The following is a 16,816-nucleotide window of genomic DNA, read 5'->3' as shown; positions in this document are numbered from 1 at the left end:
GAGAGACAGAGAAGGTTTTTCATCCACTAATTCTATCACCAAGTGGCCACATTCTATCAGCAAGCAGCCAGAGCTGAGCTGATCAGAAGCCAGGAGCCAATAGCTTCTTCCAGATCTCCCATGTGGTTGTAGGGGCCCAAGCACTTGGGCCATCCTCTGCTGTTTTCCCAGGTCCTAAACAGAGACCTGGATTGGAAATAGAACAGTCAGGACTTGAAGCTGGCACCCATCTGTGATTCTGACACTGCAGACTGAGGCTGTACACACTGTACCACGGTCCACGGTCCTGACCCTGGCACCATGTTTTTGACTAATTCAAACTGTCCCACAGAGTCTAAGTGAATCCTCCAATTTGGAAAACTGAGTACATTTTATGTGAACTCTCACAGAAGGAGCAAGATGTGTGCCTCTGGATGACTCATAAGAATGAGAGAACACAGAATAGCTGGAAACTTAAATGCTAGGGAATCGAACACATTTGGTTTTTGGAGAGACTGACAGTGCTGTCACAGGAATAAATAAAGTGACTTGGAAGAGTCTGAGGCTGAAATAAAGCATAAAGTCATCTCCATCAGTTTTCACACATTCACATAAGGAGAAATCAGGAATGACATCAGAGTAAGGATTGTCTGTGTGCAAGTAGACATTTAAACTGGCTGCAGGTGTCTCGGTGTACTTATGAAGTTTCAATTTTGCTCAAAGTAAGACTACGATCAACAAAAGGATCCCATACCTGCCTGACACTCAGCGTCTCTACATGCAGGGAAGATAGGCTATCTCTTAAGGGATTTATCAGATCTGACTAATTTCAGATTCATATAAGGTATTTTCCACATCCAGCAGGTCTCCCTAGTAAGACTGAGATTTGCTTCCCAGTTCTGGCCCTCTAGAGTTCTTTCCTTAATTAAATTTGATTCAGCCACACTGTGCTGGATGTTAGGAATTCAGAACTAAATAAAGCGTAACCCCTAACCTCAATGAGATCAGCATGAGGGAAAGGGAAACTGACCTGTAAACAAATGAGTGTGAGTCAGAGAAGGGCTGGCACAAAAGGCACACACCAGTGTGCTGGGGGCAGGGCACTGGAAAGATTTTACCTGAAGAATGTGGGAGCCTGGAAGCTGCCTGCTCTACCACCCCAGTGAGCCTCACCTTCTGGAATCCCTGCCCTGCAGTCCGGTATCAGTCCTCACGACCCCTAGTAGGCAGTGGAAATGCTGGGGTGTTACCTGGGAGACCAGATCATGACAGATACTGCTAGTTGCGGTTTGCTCATTGGATCTTTCACCCTAGGTTGAGCCCACAACCAGGTCCTGAGCACAGGTGAGCAGCTGGAAAGACTCCCCCCCAGGAAGGAGGGAGTGATTTCTTCTTTTGGTGATTCAAGGGAATGAACTGTGACCAACTGCGGGGGAAGAGCATCCTCCAGACCCAGCTGAGCCTTCAGCTGACAGCAGCTGATGCCGTGACCGCAGCCTCTTGAAAAACTTGCCTCGAGCTGTTTTTGGCGCCCTAAACCAGCGGGCTAGACAGAGTAATACCCACTGACCTCAGGGAGTCAACATTGTAATCTCCAGAACCTGGGACTCTGTTGTCTTGGATGGCAATCAAAGGACAATCAAAGGTGATAATCAAAGGGAAGTCAAGGTGATAGCATGAACACTGACAAGCACCTGTCCCTAAATTAAAGACGGGTTTGTCTGAATTTAGCTGGGTGGGTGTTGTCATCACAGTGACCTTACATGTGGAGAACAGGGGCAGAAAAGGAAGTGAGGATGAAGCCACGGAAGACAGAGAAAGGCATAACATGAGCAATGTGAGTGGCCTCTAAGAGATGGAGCATGTAAGAAAAAGAGATCCTAGAAATGAACTTAGGTCCCATGGAACCTTGTTTTTAGCCAGGTGAAGCAGTGGAAGACTTCTGAAGCACAAAACTGTGAGAAGATACATTTCCATAATATTCTGCCACTATGTTTTTGGCAGTTTGTAAAGCAGCCCTAGAGAATGGATACATCGGGCCTGGCACAGTGGCTCAATGGCTAAGTCCTCACTTTGCAAGCGCTGGGATCCCATATAGCACCAGTTTGTGTCCCAGAGGCTCCACTTCCCATCCAGCTCCCTGCTTGTGGCCTGGGAAAGCAGTGGAGGACGGCCCAAAGCCTTGGGACCCTGCACCCACATGGGAGACCTGGAAGAGGTTCCTGGCTCCTGACCTCAGATCAGCTCAGCTCCAATCATTGTGGCCAATTGGATAGTGAGCCAGTGGATGGAAGATCTTTCTCTGTGTTTCTCTTTCTCTCTGCAAATCTGACTTTCCAATGTTAAATTTAAAAAAAAAAATCTTTATTTTTTTTAAAAAGAGCTAATGCTGTTTGGTTGGTAGGTTCCAGGGGCTTGATCTTATCCTGCTTCTCTCACTTAATTCTTATCACCTTAAGAGATTTTCTTGGCAAGACAGGTGAGGCTCGGGAAGGTGGAGGATCATTAGCTGCTCCTCAGCTGGTTAGCACACTTCTCCAAGAAGCTCTTCTGCCTCTGTCGCCTGGGCCACAGGCACCAGCGTTTTTTTTCTCTGCCTGGATCAGGAAACCTGTTGACTTCCCACTGCCCAACAGCTGCCAAGAGCACTTACTGGCTTTCTGCACGCAACTATGGCAGGAACTGCATATTCACTGAAATTCATTTCCTTTCCTTTTGGAACCCGTCTAGACTGCATTTTCCAGCCCCCAAGCCGTGAGACTTAACCATCCAGTTGAGTTCTGGCCAATAGAAATGGGCTGAAGTGACGCACTGTCTGTCCTCCGCGTCTGCGGGTTCCCCATCTGTGGATTTAACTAACTGCAAATCAAGGATGCTTTAAAAAAAAAAATGTTAAGAATTGCATCTCTACTGGACATCCACAAACTTTTTTTTCCTTATTACTCTTTAAGTAATTTATGCAGCATTTATATCATCTTAGATATAATAAGTAATCTAGAATTTAAAGTATAGGGAAGATGGGTGTAGATTACATGCAAGTGCTGTGCATTTTATACATTTTGTAAGCGACTTGCGCATCTGTGGATTCTGGCATCTGTGAGAGGTCCTGGGACCGCTCCTGCTCAGATGGAGGACCAAACTGGCCCATCCAAACTTCCTGTATGATCCTAAATTCTCTGGCACTCTGTAGTGCTGGAGTCCAGCTCTAGTTCGGAGCTCAAGAAGGGTGCATGGAGTAGGCATAGAGAGGAAAGAAAGAAACCACTACAATTTCATGATCATAATGGACGATGCAATAAAGCTGTCCCCTTTATTTATACAGAAGCAGTCACTAAGGCTGGAACAGACTTTTTACATTATGGTCAAGTGGGTGTTTCCAAGGATAATTCTGCCCTTTGTTTCACCTTAAAGCTCTCAATAGAAGTTCTCAATAGACAGTGCATATCAATCAGTAACATATTCCTACCACAATCCTCATTCTACAACTTAATCTTGAATCAAGGAAAGAATGAAAGAAACCCTAAACATAGATCCCTTTTTTAGCATAAGGTCATCGGGGGCAGCAGAGACAGAGGCAGCATGAATTGTAAAAGGTCCTTTGGCAAGACTTATCAGCAACATCAACTTCCAAGCTTGCTTTGATAGTAAAAACCATGCCTGAATAGATTACAGAATTCTCAGCAAGGTGGTCTGGTGTCCATGCAAAGGGAGGTGGAACTGCCTTCAGGTGGTTGCAGAGACATCTGTGTGGGCCTTCCACGCAGCAGGAAATTCCTTGTGGCCCTGCCTGCGATGGAACAGTTCTCTTCACACGTTCATGTCCCCCATATCCACTGCATGGACCCCAGCACTGTAGGACATGTGAATCTTCATTCACGAATGATGAATATTTACACCAGATAAAACACAAGCATGAAGATTTTTTTATTATGCTAAACCACGTAATTTATTGAAACTCTTAGTTACTGCACAGGAAGAGAATCAGAGAGACATATGAGCAGCTCCCACCTGCCAGTTCACCTCCCAGTTGTGCTGATTTACCTGGCTGGACTGAGGCCAGAACCAGGAGACAGGGACACAATTTCAGATGGGTCGCCTAGGTGGCAGGAACCTGATTAACTTGCGCCAGCACTGCTACCTCCTAGAGTTTGTGTTGGTGGGAGCTGGAACCAGGAGCTGGACCAGGAATGGGATCCAATTATGCTGATCTGGTACAACAGCATTTTAACCAATGACTTAACCACTAGGCTGAATCCCCACCGCTAGATAACAGAATTTTGTAGCAATTAATCATTGTGTATCATAAGTAATAATAGCTTAGCAAAACAGCATACATAAAGAGAAATTGATAAACTCATTTCTTTTTTAGATTTGTTTATTTGAAAGGCAGTTACACACATACACATGGAGACAGGGAGAGACAGAGTGATATTCCATCCACTGATTATTCCCTAATTGGCCACAATGTCTGGGACTGGGTCAGGCTGAAGCCAGAAGCTTCTTCTGGTTCTCCCACTTGAGTGCAGCGGCCAAGAACTTGGGCCATCTTTTGCTGCTTTCCCAGACACTTTAAGAGGGAGCTGGATCAGAAATAGAGCAGCCACAGGTGGTAACTTAACCTACTATGCCACAGCGCCAGCCCTATACGTCATTTTCATAAATTACTAAGTATGTATGTATGCTATGTATGTCTCAGGTGTGGTGCAATAGCCTAGTGGCTAAAATCCTGACCTTGCATGTGCCAAGGAACCTATATGGACACTGGTTCTAATCCCAGCTGCTCTACTTTCCAAAGCAGTCAAGGATGGCCCAAAGCCTTGGGACCCTGTACCCACATGGGAGACCCAGAGGAGACTCCTGGCTTCAGATTGGAGCAGCTCTAGCCATTGTGGTCATTGGGGAATGAACCAGGGAATGGAAGATCTTTCTCTCTGTCTCTCCTCTTTGTAAATCTGATATGATTTTCCAATAAAAATAAGTAAATCTTAACCAAAAACAAAAGCTGAGAAGTCAGGACTTGGACCAGGAACTCTCACGGGGGATGTGGGCATCCAAAACTGCATCTTACCTGTTGTATCAAGCCGTATAGGCCTTATAACTGTGTCTCCAACATCCATCAGTGCCCTGAAAACTCTTTGTGCTTTGCTCAATGCGTGATGTTGCCAGTCTTCCTCTATGATTCTTTCCATTGCCGATGCATGCTTAAGGGGATTCCCAGTCCTCTTGGTATTAGATTGTAATATTCTGTGCTTCTTTCTACTTACAAGCCCCGCCTCGCCTGAGCTTGCCTGTCCTCTAATGACCCCTCAGTTCTGGGCCTGCTGCATCACTTCTGCCTACTGGTTCCTACCTCTTTCCCTCTGTATTGGAAATTGCTGTACTAATAATGAATCTTCAGTCCCTCAGGATCTGTCTTCTTAGTTTCCACCTTCCTAGAAAACTAACAGGCTGGAAAAAGTTTTCATTCTATCACGCAATGTATTAGTTAGACATGTGTGAAATGTAAAACTCAGAGAAAACCTGTCCTTAATCCAATAATGAAACAATGCTAACTGGACAGGGACAACCCCAAGAACAGGTCTCCGAAAAGACACTTCTCCCTATCGCTGTCCATCTACTTAATCGGGATTGGTTTTTTGACATTTATTCATTATTCCTTCACTCAAAAAGTATCTCTTCAGTTCCTCTTAATTACAAAGCAGTATTCTTTACATTGTGAGGTCCGCAAAAGTGAATCAAATGTGACTTGTGCCCCTAAAGATGCCAACTGGCTACTGCTAGAGCATGTACATTTATGTACTTCCCACCAAACTTATAAGATTTCAAATAATATAACATCTGTGCTGTCCGTGGAAATGTAGTTAATATTTAGAAAAGTCTCAATTCCAGAACGTGTGCAAAAGGCAAGGCTTAATGCAGATCTCAGAATCCATTCAGTCTCAGCCAATTGAAGCACAATGAGGCAAACACCAGATCATCCACTCTGACCTGAGTGTTAAACACATACAGAAAAAGAAAAAAAGGCTGTAAAGTTGTAATAGCAAGTTGGGGCCAGACTAGGGGCACGAGGATTAAGGAGTTTATAATGAACACTTTGGCATTTTATAGGCAATGGAGACATTTTACAGGCAACAAGGAGGCAGTAAAAGTTTTTGATCAGAAGAAAACCTTGTTCACTGGAATATTCACCTGGTGGTAAGTATAAAAAGGGGCCGGAATATGAAAATGTTGGAAGGATTGAGAAAAGTCTGGTGAGAACCCGTCAAATGCAACAGCCCGAATGAGAGTAACTGAGAGCTGGCAAAAAGGCAGTGGCAGGAAAAACTAAATGGAGAAATGAAGTACTTGAAAAACATTTCTGAGAGAAACTTGGCAGCAGGAAACCTTTGAATAGGAATGAATGGAAACCTCAACCAAATGTTATTTTGCATAATCCCTTTAACATCCAGTCAACATTTGTTCATCTAGTCCACACAAATGGCATGGGAAGTGGGTGACCAAATGTCTTGTCAAAATTGAGATGTGTTTTGCTTTTCCATTTTTCTTGACAAGTACTGATTCACTTGTTCCGAGAAAGCTTGGCTCTTGTTGCTTTATCATCATTAGTCTTTCCTGTGTATTCACAAGAATTTTTTAGCATGGCAAAAAAAAGAGGCCACATAATAGAAATGACCCTTTTAATAATTTGAAGTGTGCAGGACAGTATCGTGCACACTGCTGTAAAACAGATCTCATCTTCCATGGCTGAAACGCCATATCTATTAAACAACTTGCTGATTTTCATTCCCCCATTCCCTGGTAACCCTCATTCTACTTTCTATTTCTGTGAATTTGATTACTTTAGATACCTCCATGTGAGTAGAAACACAATCATGTCGTATTTGTCTTTTACTTTGAGTGGCTTATCTCACTTAGCATAATGTCTCCAAGGGTTTTTTTGTTAATCTACCTTACAATATATAATAGGATTTCCTTCTTTATTAAGGCTGAGTAACATCCAGTAAGATGTTACATTCATATTCCATATTATTCTTTAAGGCTGACTAATGATCCATAACTTCCTCTAATCTTTTGGTAGCTATTTGGGTTATTTCACATCTTAACTTACCATAAATATGTTGCAATGACTATGGGTATGTAAATATCTCCTCAAAATACTGATTTTTTAAAAAAAGATTTACTGATTTTATTTGAAAGGCAGAGTTGCAAGGAGAGAAAGGAAGAGAGACAAAGAGATCTTACCTCTGTTGGTTAACTCTCCAAATGGCTGCAATGACCAAAGTTGGGCCAGTCTGAAGCCAGGAGTCAGGAGTTTCTTCCAGGTCTTCCATGTGGGTGTGGGGGCCCAAGTCTTTGGGCCATATTCTACTGCATTCCTAGGCCATTAGCTGGGAGCTGGATCAGAAGAGCAGCAGCTGGGACTTGAACTGGCACCTGAATGAGATGCCAGTGCCACAGATGGTAGCTTTACCCACTATTCCACGTGACAGCTATGATCCTAATTATACTTATTTATTTGAAAATCAGAGTTTACAAAAGAGGGGGAAGGACAGAAGGAGAGAGAGATTTTTCATTTACTGGTTTACTACCCAAATGATCACAACAGCCATTGCTGGGTCAAACTGAAGCCAGGAGCTTAGAATTCCCCCTGGTTTTCCTATGTGGGTGGCAGGAATCCTGGTACTTGCATCATCTTCTACTGCTTTCCCAGGAACTTCAGGAAGGAGCTGGATCAGAAGTGGATCAGCTGGGACTGGAGCAAGCACTCATAAGGGATGCCAACAAGCAAAACTGTCCCCTAAGAGCCTGTTTCTAATCCTTCTGAATATCTTTCAGTATATCTGAGTGGAATTTCTGGATTATATGGTAGCTACATTTTTAATTTTGGAGAAACTTCTATATTGTGATACATAGTAACTGTATATTCTTAACAGTGACTATTCACTTTTATTGTTGTTTAAAGATTTACTCATTTTTATTGGAAAGTCAGATTTACAGAGAAAAGGAGAGACAAAAAGAAAGATCTTCCATCCTCTCATTCGCTGCCCGTTTAACCACAATGGCCAAAACTGAGTCAATCCAAAGCCAGGAGCCAGGAGCTTCTTTCAGGTCTCCCAAATGGTTACAGAGTCATAAACTTTGGGCCATCCTCTGCTGCCTTTCCAGGCCATAAACAGGGAGCTGGATTGGAAGTGCGGCAGCTGGAACACAAACGTGTCCATATGGGATGTCAGTGCTTGAAGTCAGGATTAGCCAGTTGAGTTAGCGCACTGGCCCTGACTGCTCATTTTTAGTGATTCATTTTACGATGTTTCTGATGACACATATTAAGCTCATCATCAGATGCCGTTTTGAATGTGAATATCATGGCACATGTACTTCATGTGGGTCTAGTTTTCTGATCAATGCAGCAGGATGTTAAAAAAAAAATTGCTAAATGAACAACTAAGTCTGGGATTGGCAACTCAGTCCAATCTCCTAAATGAATGACAGGAGTCCAGTCATTTGAGCCATCACCACTGCTTCGCTGGGTCTGCTTTATCAGGAGTCAGAGATGGGCACTGACCCCAGGCTCTCTGATACAGGATGTGTGCATCTTACCTAGTATCTTAACCACCAGATCAGACTTCTCTGTCAACTCTCTTGAGCTATACAAACTCTACTGTTTCTGGTCTAAAAAAACCAAAATTGACCTTGTTTAATAACATAAAAGTAAAATATAGGGGCCAGTGCATTGGCTCAATGGGATAATCTTCCACCTCCAAGTACAGGCATCCCATATAGGCACTGGTTCATGTCCTGGCTGTTCCACTTCCTACCTAGTTCCTTGCTTACAGCTGGGAAGGCAGTGGAAGATAGCTCAGAGCTTTGGGATCCTGCATTCACTTGGGAGACCTGGAAAAAGCTCCTGGCTCCTGGCAACATGTAGGCTCAGCTCTGGCCATTGTGGACACTTAGGGAGTGAATCAGCTGATGGAAGATCTTCCTCTCTATCTCTCCTTCTCTCTGTAAATCTGCCTTGCCATTGAAAATAACTAAATATAGTTTTCAAAAAATGGTGTTTAGGTAATTGTTTCCCTTGAAAATATTCTTCTTCCATGGGGTAGCTTTGAGAGAATAAACAGCCAAAAACTTCTTACCTCTTTCAGAGCCAGCAAAGGAATCATTCTGTGACATCAACAGAGGCAATATCAACATAATGAAATTATTCACATTTGACTCTCAAAAAGCTTGACTTTTTCAAAATCAAGACCCCCCCCCGCGAAAGAACAGGGTCTCTTTAATAGTGAAAATATTTACTCAAAAACCAATACTAATGTCATTTATAGAGCCGTACACTATTTTGCAGGCATTGTATCATATGATAACAGCTCATGGGTATTACACTTACTGCCTTCGATGAGATTAGGTTGGAGAGCATCAGTAACACACCTATGTAATAGCAGAATCTGAACTACTATCTGCTACATACAGAACAAAACAACACCCACAGCCTTTTAACCATCGCAGTATAACCTACTGTCTGTACGTTACTGTGCTGAAAGGAAATGGAGGGGCACTCAAGAACTAGGTAATAAACCCTCCAGTAGCTTATGTAGCTCTAGTAAATGATGTAAAACGAGTATAGGTAGAACACCTAAGAAAAAAATCTAGGTACTCAGGTGCTGTGCTGCTCAGAAAGGTATGCTGTAAATCCCAAAGCCAACAGGAGTAATGTTAAAACAAAATCAAGGATGGGACTGGCATTGTGGTGCAGGATGTTCGGCCCAACATCCCATATGAGCACCAACTGGAGTCCCAGCTTCTCCACTGTTGTGCAAGCCCCCTGCTAATGCCCCTGGGCAAGGAGTAGAAGACGGCTCAAATACTTGAGCCACTTACTTGGTAGACCCAGATGGAGTTCTAAGATCCTAGCTTCAGCCTGGCATGTTCCTGGCCACTGAGATGACTGTGGAGTGAACCAGCAGATGGAAGACTGCTCTGTTCTGTCTCTTTGAAATTCTGCCTTCCAGATAAATAAGGTTTAAAAAAAGAATAAAAAGTTTAAGGCAAAATGGGTGACAAAATAACAGAACAAGCAACAGCAACCTCAGAAGACAATGGATGCTGGTTCCCAGGTACACAGACCAGTGAGCAATCCTGGAGGCGTCGTCATTTTTCTTATTTAAAATGTTAATGATAACAGCAATAATATCTCTTCCACCCCCTCACTGGGTTCAGAATGAGATGACGCCATAAAAACGTTTTGTGTACACTGACTGCAAATTTTGTGCTGCATGGAAGAATTCCATCACCAAGGTAAATCTATGGCTGCCTAACCTGGGAAAGAAGCTATTTGTCAGAGGTTTTGTCGGGTATTTCATCTCAGCATATTACCTAACTTCTCCCCAAGGGAATTCTGGATGTAAAGCCATCTTAAAAGAATCAAGGGCTCTATTGATTAATTGAAACGTTAAGGACAAGACAAAGTGGCAGTTTTAAAAATAGGCTCTTCCCCAGGCCTTTTAAAGCATCACTCTCCCCTCCCCCTAGCCTTCACATTTCTGATTTATTCAAGAAAGACAACATAAAAGCATTGTAATAGAAATTGTTATCCAGGAAATATGGGCACTTAGGGGCCACTGAAAGAAAGCTGAGAGGAGGAGTCAAGGAGAATGAGATAAAAGAAAAATAAAATTCCAATTTAACAGCAAACAGTGAAGGCTATCCTTCTGTATGAATGTCAACTATCAGGCATTTAAAACATCCTTTCAAATGTAGCATCTTATTTCTGCTAATAGTTTGTCTTGCTACCAACTTTCATTGTGATGTTCAACTCAGGTGAGTTTTGAGACTTGGGAAACCATAGAGCTGAAGGGATTACTGTACAGGTGCTTAAACTGAAATTCGTAAGCCGACTGATCCCTGTAATAAACTCCAGCGGAATGCAGCACTGCCCTCCAACCAGATGTGCTAACAGGGGTATCCCCCTTCTTCTCGATCTGCGGAACTTGTTGGAGGCCGTGTTGATGGCTTCCTAACAAAAACTGGGTTTGTGCCAGGAGCTTTCCTCTAAGACCAGCTTTGTGTGTCCTCATCTCGTGATCTGACGTCGGATTAGCACACATGTTCTGCAATCTGATGGCATCCTTCCACTGTAGGTTTCAACTCCTCCCGTGATCCCTCATGGATTTCACGAGAGGTGCAGAATGCCACACGGGTGTCTGTCCTAGGCAGTTCAGCTGCTAACCAGGTGGGGTTATCCAAGCCTGCTTCCACCCTGCCTGCACGCCCCTCTGCAACCTCTCCCCTGCCTCTGAGCTCGCCTGCACTTCAGCACAGAACCTTCTGTGTACAGTTTGCAGAAACAGAAACTTGAGTCAACTTGAGGAAGAGATAATAAAACGTCTCTGGGCACTTTCCGGAGACAATGCCGCACGTGATGGGCAGAGCGGTTAAGAACCGTCCTTCCACAAACTGTGTGTGTGTGTGTGGGGGGGGGGGTGTTGCTTATCAGCCGGAGATGCCTCCAGGGGCGCTGACAAATCTCCCAAATGGGAAATGCATTTCCCTCCACAGGGCCTTGGAGTGCGAGCCCAGGAGGGGGGATGGGCAGGGGTCCATGGAGGATGGTGGCGGTGGTGGTGTTGGTAGGGGAGGGGGATATAGAAGTCTCCGGCCCTTCCACATCTCTCAACACCATCCCTCCCTCCGGGCTGCCTCCTCCTTCTCTCTCAGTCCTAAACTAGCTGGCTGGCGGGAGAGGGGCCCCAGGGGCTGGCTGGCCCCGGAGCCTCGGCCTTTGTGGCTCCGTCTTCGACGGTGGCGCGGAGGCAGAGGGGGCGGGGACGCGGCCGGAGACCCTCAGCCGGGGCTTGACCCCCAGGTGCATTGTCCGGCGGTGGGGGGCCCGCCCCCTCCTCGCTCCTCTTCCGCCTCCCCCTGGGCCGCGACCGGGCCGCCGAGGCCTCCCCCCCCACTCCACCCCCGGCCCCTCTCCAGCGTCTCCCTCCGCCGGCCACGCCGACCTCCCTCGCGGTCCCCAGACCAGGGGCCAGATGTAGAAAGTAGTCCCCAGGCCGGCGTCCGCGGCGCTGTCCACTCCGAGGCCCCCGCCCTCTCCAGCCGCCGCCTCACTCCGCCCCTCAGCCGGACTCTCGGGGCTCCCCCTCAGCCGCAGGCCGGTGTGAGCGCGGGTGTCCGTGCGCCGACCTCGCCGCCACCACAGTCCAGCCGCGGGTCGCGCCGCTCCCGTCCCCGGAGCCCAGGCGGGAAGCCCAGGCTGAGGGCGTGCGCTTGCACGCGGGGAGCGCCCGGAGGCGGGGGTCGGCGGCCGCGGGGGCCCGAGGAGCATGCCCGCGCAGCCCCACTGATGGCGCCTTCTCTGAGACCCCAGGCGCGGCTGCGGCCGCCGGGGATGCTGCTCCGCGCGCTCCTTGCACTGCTGCTCTTCAGCTCCCTTCCAGGTGGGCGCGCTTTCTCTCACGCGGGAGGCGGGGAGCAGGCGTGAGTGGGATGGGGAACACGCTGAAACGGGGCGGGTGGCGGGGGGGCACTGACCGCCGGCCCCTGCCACCTCTCTGTCTCTCTCTCTCTCTCTCTCTGAGGGGCTGCAGGCGCGAGTTGCCCGCGGGCTGTGCGGGCTGGGCTGCGAGGCTCCGGCTGCTTCCTGCCGGGGCTGGGGCAGCTGCTGTCCACTCGGGTCCCTGCCTCCTCGCGCCATTGTCCAGCCTCGGGCCAGCCCGTGCTCGGCGCTTCCTCGCCGACCCCGCGGCCGCCGCACGTGGACTTTATTTATATTGTTTCCTTAGTGGCAGCCTCTCTGCGCATGGGGCGCCGCGGTTGCGTGTGGCGTCCGGAGTAGGAGACGCAGCTTGCTGCATGCACCCTGTGGGTCTGGGGGAGGAAAAGGGTGAACTCAGTACTCTGGGTGGGGGGCAACACCTCGAATTTCCCCACCCCCCACCCCAGGCCAGTTCCAGCGAGGTGGAGGTGGGATAGTGGAGACAGAGAGGAGGGACTTGGATGTCGTGGGTACAAACCAGAGAGGACGAGTGGGCGATGCTAGGAAGGAAGGTGTCCAAGTAATATTTATTTCCTGCAGCTAGGTGTTTGGGGGCAGGGCCTGAGGTGTGTGCGGATCCTAAGCTTCCTCCGAATTCAGGGTTTAACTTTGCACGAATTTGTATCCCGGTCCTTTACCTCACTTGAGTCGGGATTGGTTTCCGGGGAGAAAGCAAGAGAGAGAGAGAGAAGAGAAAGTAAAGTGGAGGGGGCGAGGGTGGTGCGAGAGAGGATCCAGAGAGTGGGTTTTATTTAAGAATGGTTCTTTCGTAAGTGCTCCCCCTCCCCCAGGAGTTGATTTCTGTTAGCATGAGAAAAGGATCAAAGTCAGATGTGACTCAGAATCACAATGGGCGCCTTCCGGAGTGGTCGGCGCGGAGCTGGGCTGTTAGGGTGGCTCGCTTCGCCCTGGGCTTGCCGAGGCCAGTGAAGCACTGGGGAACCTGAGCTTTCCCAAGATCTGCCTGGAGGAGAAACTGGAGGAATCCTCCCCCTGGGCTTGCAGCCCTGTGCTCCGGAGGGGTGCACAACCAACCCAAAAGCCTCCCCTCGCCTAGTCCAGGAGCAGGAGTGTGAGCGGCCTTAGAGCTCCCTGAAGGAAACTGGCCTCATGATCCGGTGGGGGTCAGGGGCGATGTATATGCTCAGGAGAAAACTCTAGCCCTGCTCTGATAAAAAATGTGTATTGGCTGATTAAGCAATCTCCCATCCCTATTAGACAGTAAGGACCAATTAGTCACGCATTTTTCCAACAGTTGGTAGTTCTAAAAAAAGTGAAATCAAAGTTAGAGAACTTTGATTCTAATCCGATCACCCACTGAGTACAAGCAGTGAGAGTTACCAACTTTTCAAAGTCTATTGTTTGTCCTTTAAATACCTAGTTTGCTCTGCCGAAATCAAGTAAATGGATTTCTTTCAAGGAGAGGAGACAGAGTCCCTGCTGTAAAGGGGCAGATAGAAAAATGCAGACTTGTGATTTGTCCCAAAAGATAAACGCACTTCCCAAAGGAGGGGTTGTCCAGGGTTTTAGGGACACTTTAAGGGAGCAGGAAATAAACTTGCTTGTTCACAGAGTTGGAGTTTTGCTAATGATTTCTTGTAAAATTAGACGTTTACGACTTAACTCTGTTCAAGATCTCTTTTGACAAGCTTGTAAAAGCAGGGAACAGTATGTGCGCGAGCATATTCCTGATGATTTTGAAAATGCCGGCAAGGACAGAATTCTTACAAGGTGTGGAGGTTATTGAACCTCTTCCCAGTGCTTTTAGTGTAAATGTTGTAAAATGTGAGTTCTCCGACTTGTGTGAGGAAGGTTTGCTGAGGCTGCGTGGGCGTATCGAGGTGTTCTGAGTTAGCTAATAGGGTGTGTAAAACTTGAGTGTGTGTTTTACAATTGTGTGTTAAAGGATGTTTTGCCAGTAATTCTGCGTCTGCCTTTCTTCCCTTTTCTTTGCAGGAGTGTGGTGCTTTAGCGAACTGTTTTTTATGAAAGAACCACAGGATGTAACTGTCACGAGAAAGGACCCAGTCATATTAGATTGCCAGGCTCACGGAGAAGTTCCCATCAAGGTCACGTGGTTGAAAAATGGAGTGAAACTGTCTGAAAATAAACGGATCCAAGTTCTTTCTAACGGCTCTTTATACATCAGTGAGGTGGAAGGCAGGCGCGGAGAGCAGTCCCACGAAGGATTTTATCAGTGCTTGGCGGTGAACAAATACGGAGCCATTCTTAGTCAGAAAGCTCACCTCACCTTATCAAGTAAGTGTGCGAGTCCTTGGGTGATGATCTTCATTACTACATGTTGGTGGTTTCTGGATTGAATAGTACAATACCCTGAAGTCATATGTGTATGAAGAATTGTTCTGTAGATGATAGTTGATGCCCATCAAATCATAGAGGGAAATTTGGGAATATGTATAAATTCACATGCATCATGGAGAATAAAAGTCAAAATAGTTTCAGAAGGCCCCATAACGTAAAACCGTAGAAGTGGCTTTGCAAAACTATGGGCGCTTTCACACTATTAGAAGGCTGTAGAAGTTTGTCCAGCACAGCAGCAGTTGTTCTTATGTCTTTGGGAAATTAGTGGTTGCATCAGAACAATCACCAGCAACTCTTTTGGTTTGTAGATGATCCTTGAGTACTAGATCTTTCTCTGTGTTTTTATCTTTTGTTGTTGTTGTTGTTATTGTCTTCCATGATACAGTTTTGTAGATTCCTCCCACCCCTCCCTTTCTCCCACTGCTTTTAGATCCCTGGGTTGGGTTGTGATTGTTAAGAGGGCATTGGTCAGGGACTCTCAAGCCTTTGAAGTAGTCCTAGTCTTTTCCTGCTGGGAGGGAAAGAGATTAAGGCTATTTGCATATGACACCTAATGGATTTAAACCGGATCTACTCATTTGTTTCCAGTTGTCATAAAGGTCGCTGTCTAACGGTTTCCTTTATATGAACAATTCTGTCGGATCAACCATTTGTCCAATGATCCACTCCCAGGATTTGACCTGTTGAGTGTGAAGGCAGGCCTGAAATGGTGGAGAACTCCTGACTGGCCCCCCACACTGGCCCCCCCAGGCCTCCCATCTCTTCACAGCACTCAAGGTTACAGTGGGATATTTAAATCTTGAAAAACAAAATTATATCTTAAAAATAGTCTTACAAGTATCCTACCTCCCTGTCCTTTACACTGCAAAACGCAGATTTGATGCTCTGCCTGCATATTATTTATGAGCTAAACACCAGTGAGAGGGATTTCTTGGGATAAGTGCATCATCTTTAAAAAGCGACTTCTTTAATGTCTACATAATTGAAATTTAGCAGTCTAGTGGTCGAGATGTCCTGGGTGACTTCATTGGACCCTTTCATGGTTCTGTATAAGCCACCCTCAAATTAGTTGCTCATTTGTGCAATAATGATTAATTATAGGAAATAAATTGCAAAGACGTTTTTATATTGAAATGGGCCTGAAAAATTAGAGCCATTTTCTGTTCAAGCCCCACTCTTGCCAGAGAATGGTTTAGACCTGAGAGGATTTCTAATCAGCTGTCTTGTTTAATCATTGGTTAGTAGTCATTTTTTTAATTGATAATCGTTTTTCTACACAATAATTTTTTTCATGATAGTGTGCTTTTTATGCCTATGTTCTGTTCAGTTAATTTTTGTTTAATGTAAATTTGTTCTTTGCAGTTGGAATTGACCCAGCATTTTAGGTTTGTGGACTGGGTGTTTTCATAGCTAAGGAATGGTAACTTGTGGTATGGTAACCTTCATAAGTAGGAGGTAGGCCTTGAAAAGGCTGAAGCATTGGGTATGACTGTCCCTTGTTTGTAGAACCCTCTGAAAAATCTGACAGAATTCAGGGTCTCCCAGAAACACTTTTTGAAAGCACAAACTTTCTAACTTGATAAGTGTGAAAGGTGTGTAAATCCATGTTATAAACAAATACTAGTGCTGGCATTTTGAAAATCTTACTTTTTTGTATCTTTATAAACTTGTCAATAAATCTATGAAATATAAGTAATTTTGAAGGTAATATGGTGAAGTAATTACAAGTATCGAAAACTGAAAACTATGTCGAATGTTGCTGTCATCAGCTGGGTGACAATGTTCTTAGGTGCACATTACTTAACCTGGACAAGGTATTTTGTTAGGATTATCTATTTAGTATTATGGAATTAAAATACATGTATGGTGGATTTACATTTTTCTTTAGAAATGCAAAATTTCTTAGAGCTCCTAAGTTAACAAGTTGAGACATCTCCAAAGCAGTGTCCAATGAAAGGGGTGCAGACTGCT

The 16,816-nt window shown here is 45.7% G+C and overlaps 1 protein-coding gene across 1 annotated transcript in view; it reads left to right on the top strand.

The window, feature by feature from the left end:
• The first annotated feature begins 12,331 nt into the window (after positions 1 to 12,331).
• PRTG (protogenin) overlaps positions 12,332 to 16,816 on the top strand; it is a 135,738-nt gene continuing 131,253 nt past the window's right edge. The window contains exons 1-2 of the mRNA XM_040968452.1: positions 12,332 to 12,425; positions 14,480 to 14,782. Of these exons, the coding sequence (XP_040824386.1) occupies positions 12,332 to 12,425; positions 14,480 to 14,782 (397 nt within the window). The remainder of the gene's footprint in view (positions 12,426 to 14,479; positions 14,783 to 16,816) is intronic.

This window comes from Ochotona curzoniae, unplaced genomic scaffold, assembly GCF_017591425.1.
Source record: "Ochotona curzoniae isolate NIBS_2020 unplaced genomic scaffold, NIBS_Ocur_1.0 scaffold_4701, whole genome shotgun sequence".
Classification (NCBI taxonomy): Eukaryota; Metazoa; Chordata; class Mammalia; order Lagomorpha; family Ochotonidae; genus Ochotona; species Ochotona curzoniae.
The sequence above is the reverse complement of the archived record's forward strand: the minus strand, read 5'-3'. Positions and strand labels throughout refer to the sequence as shown.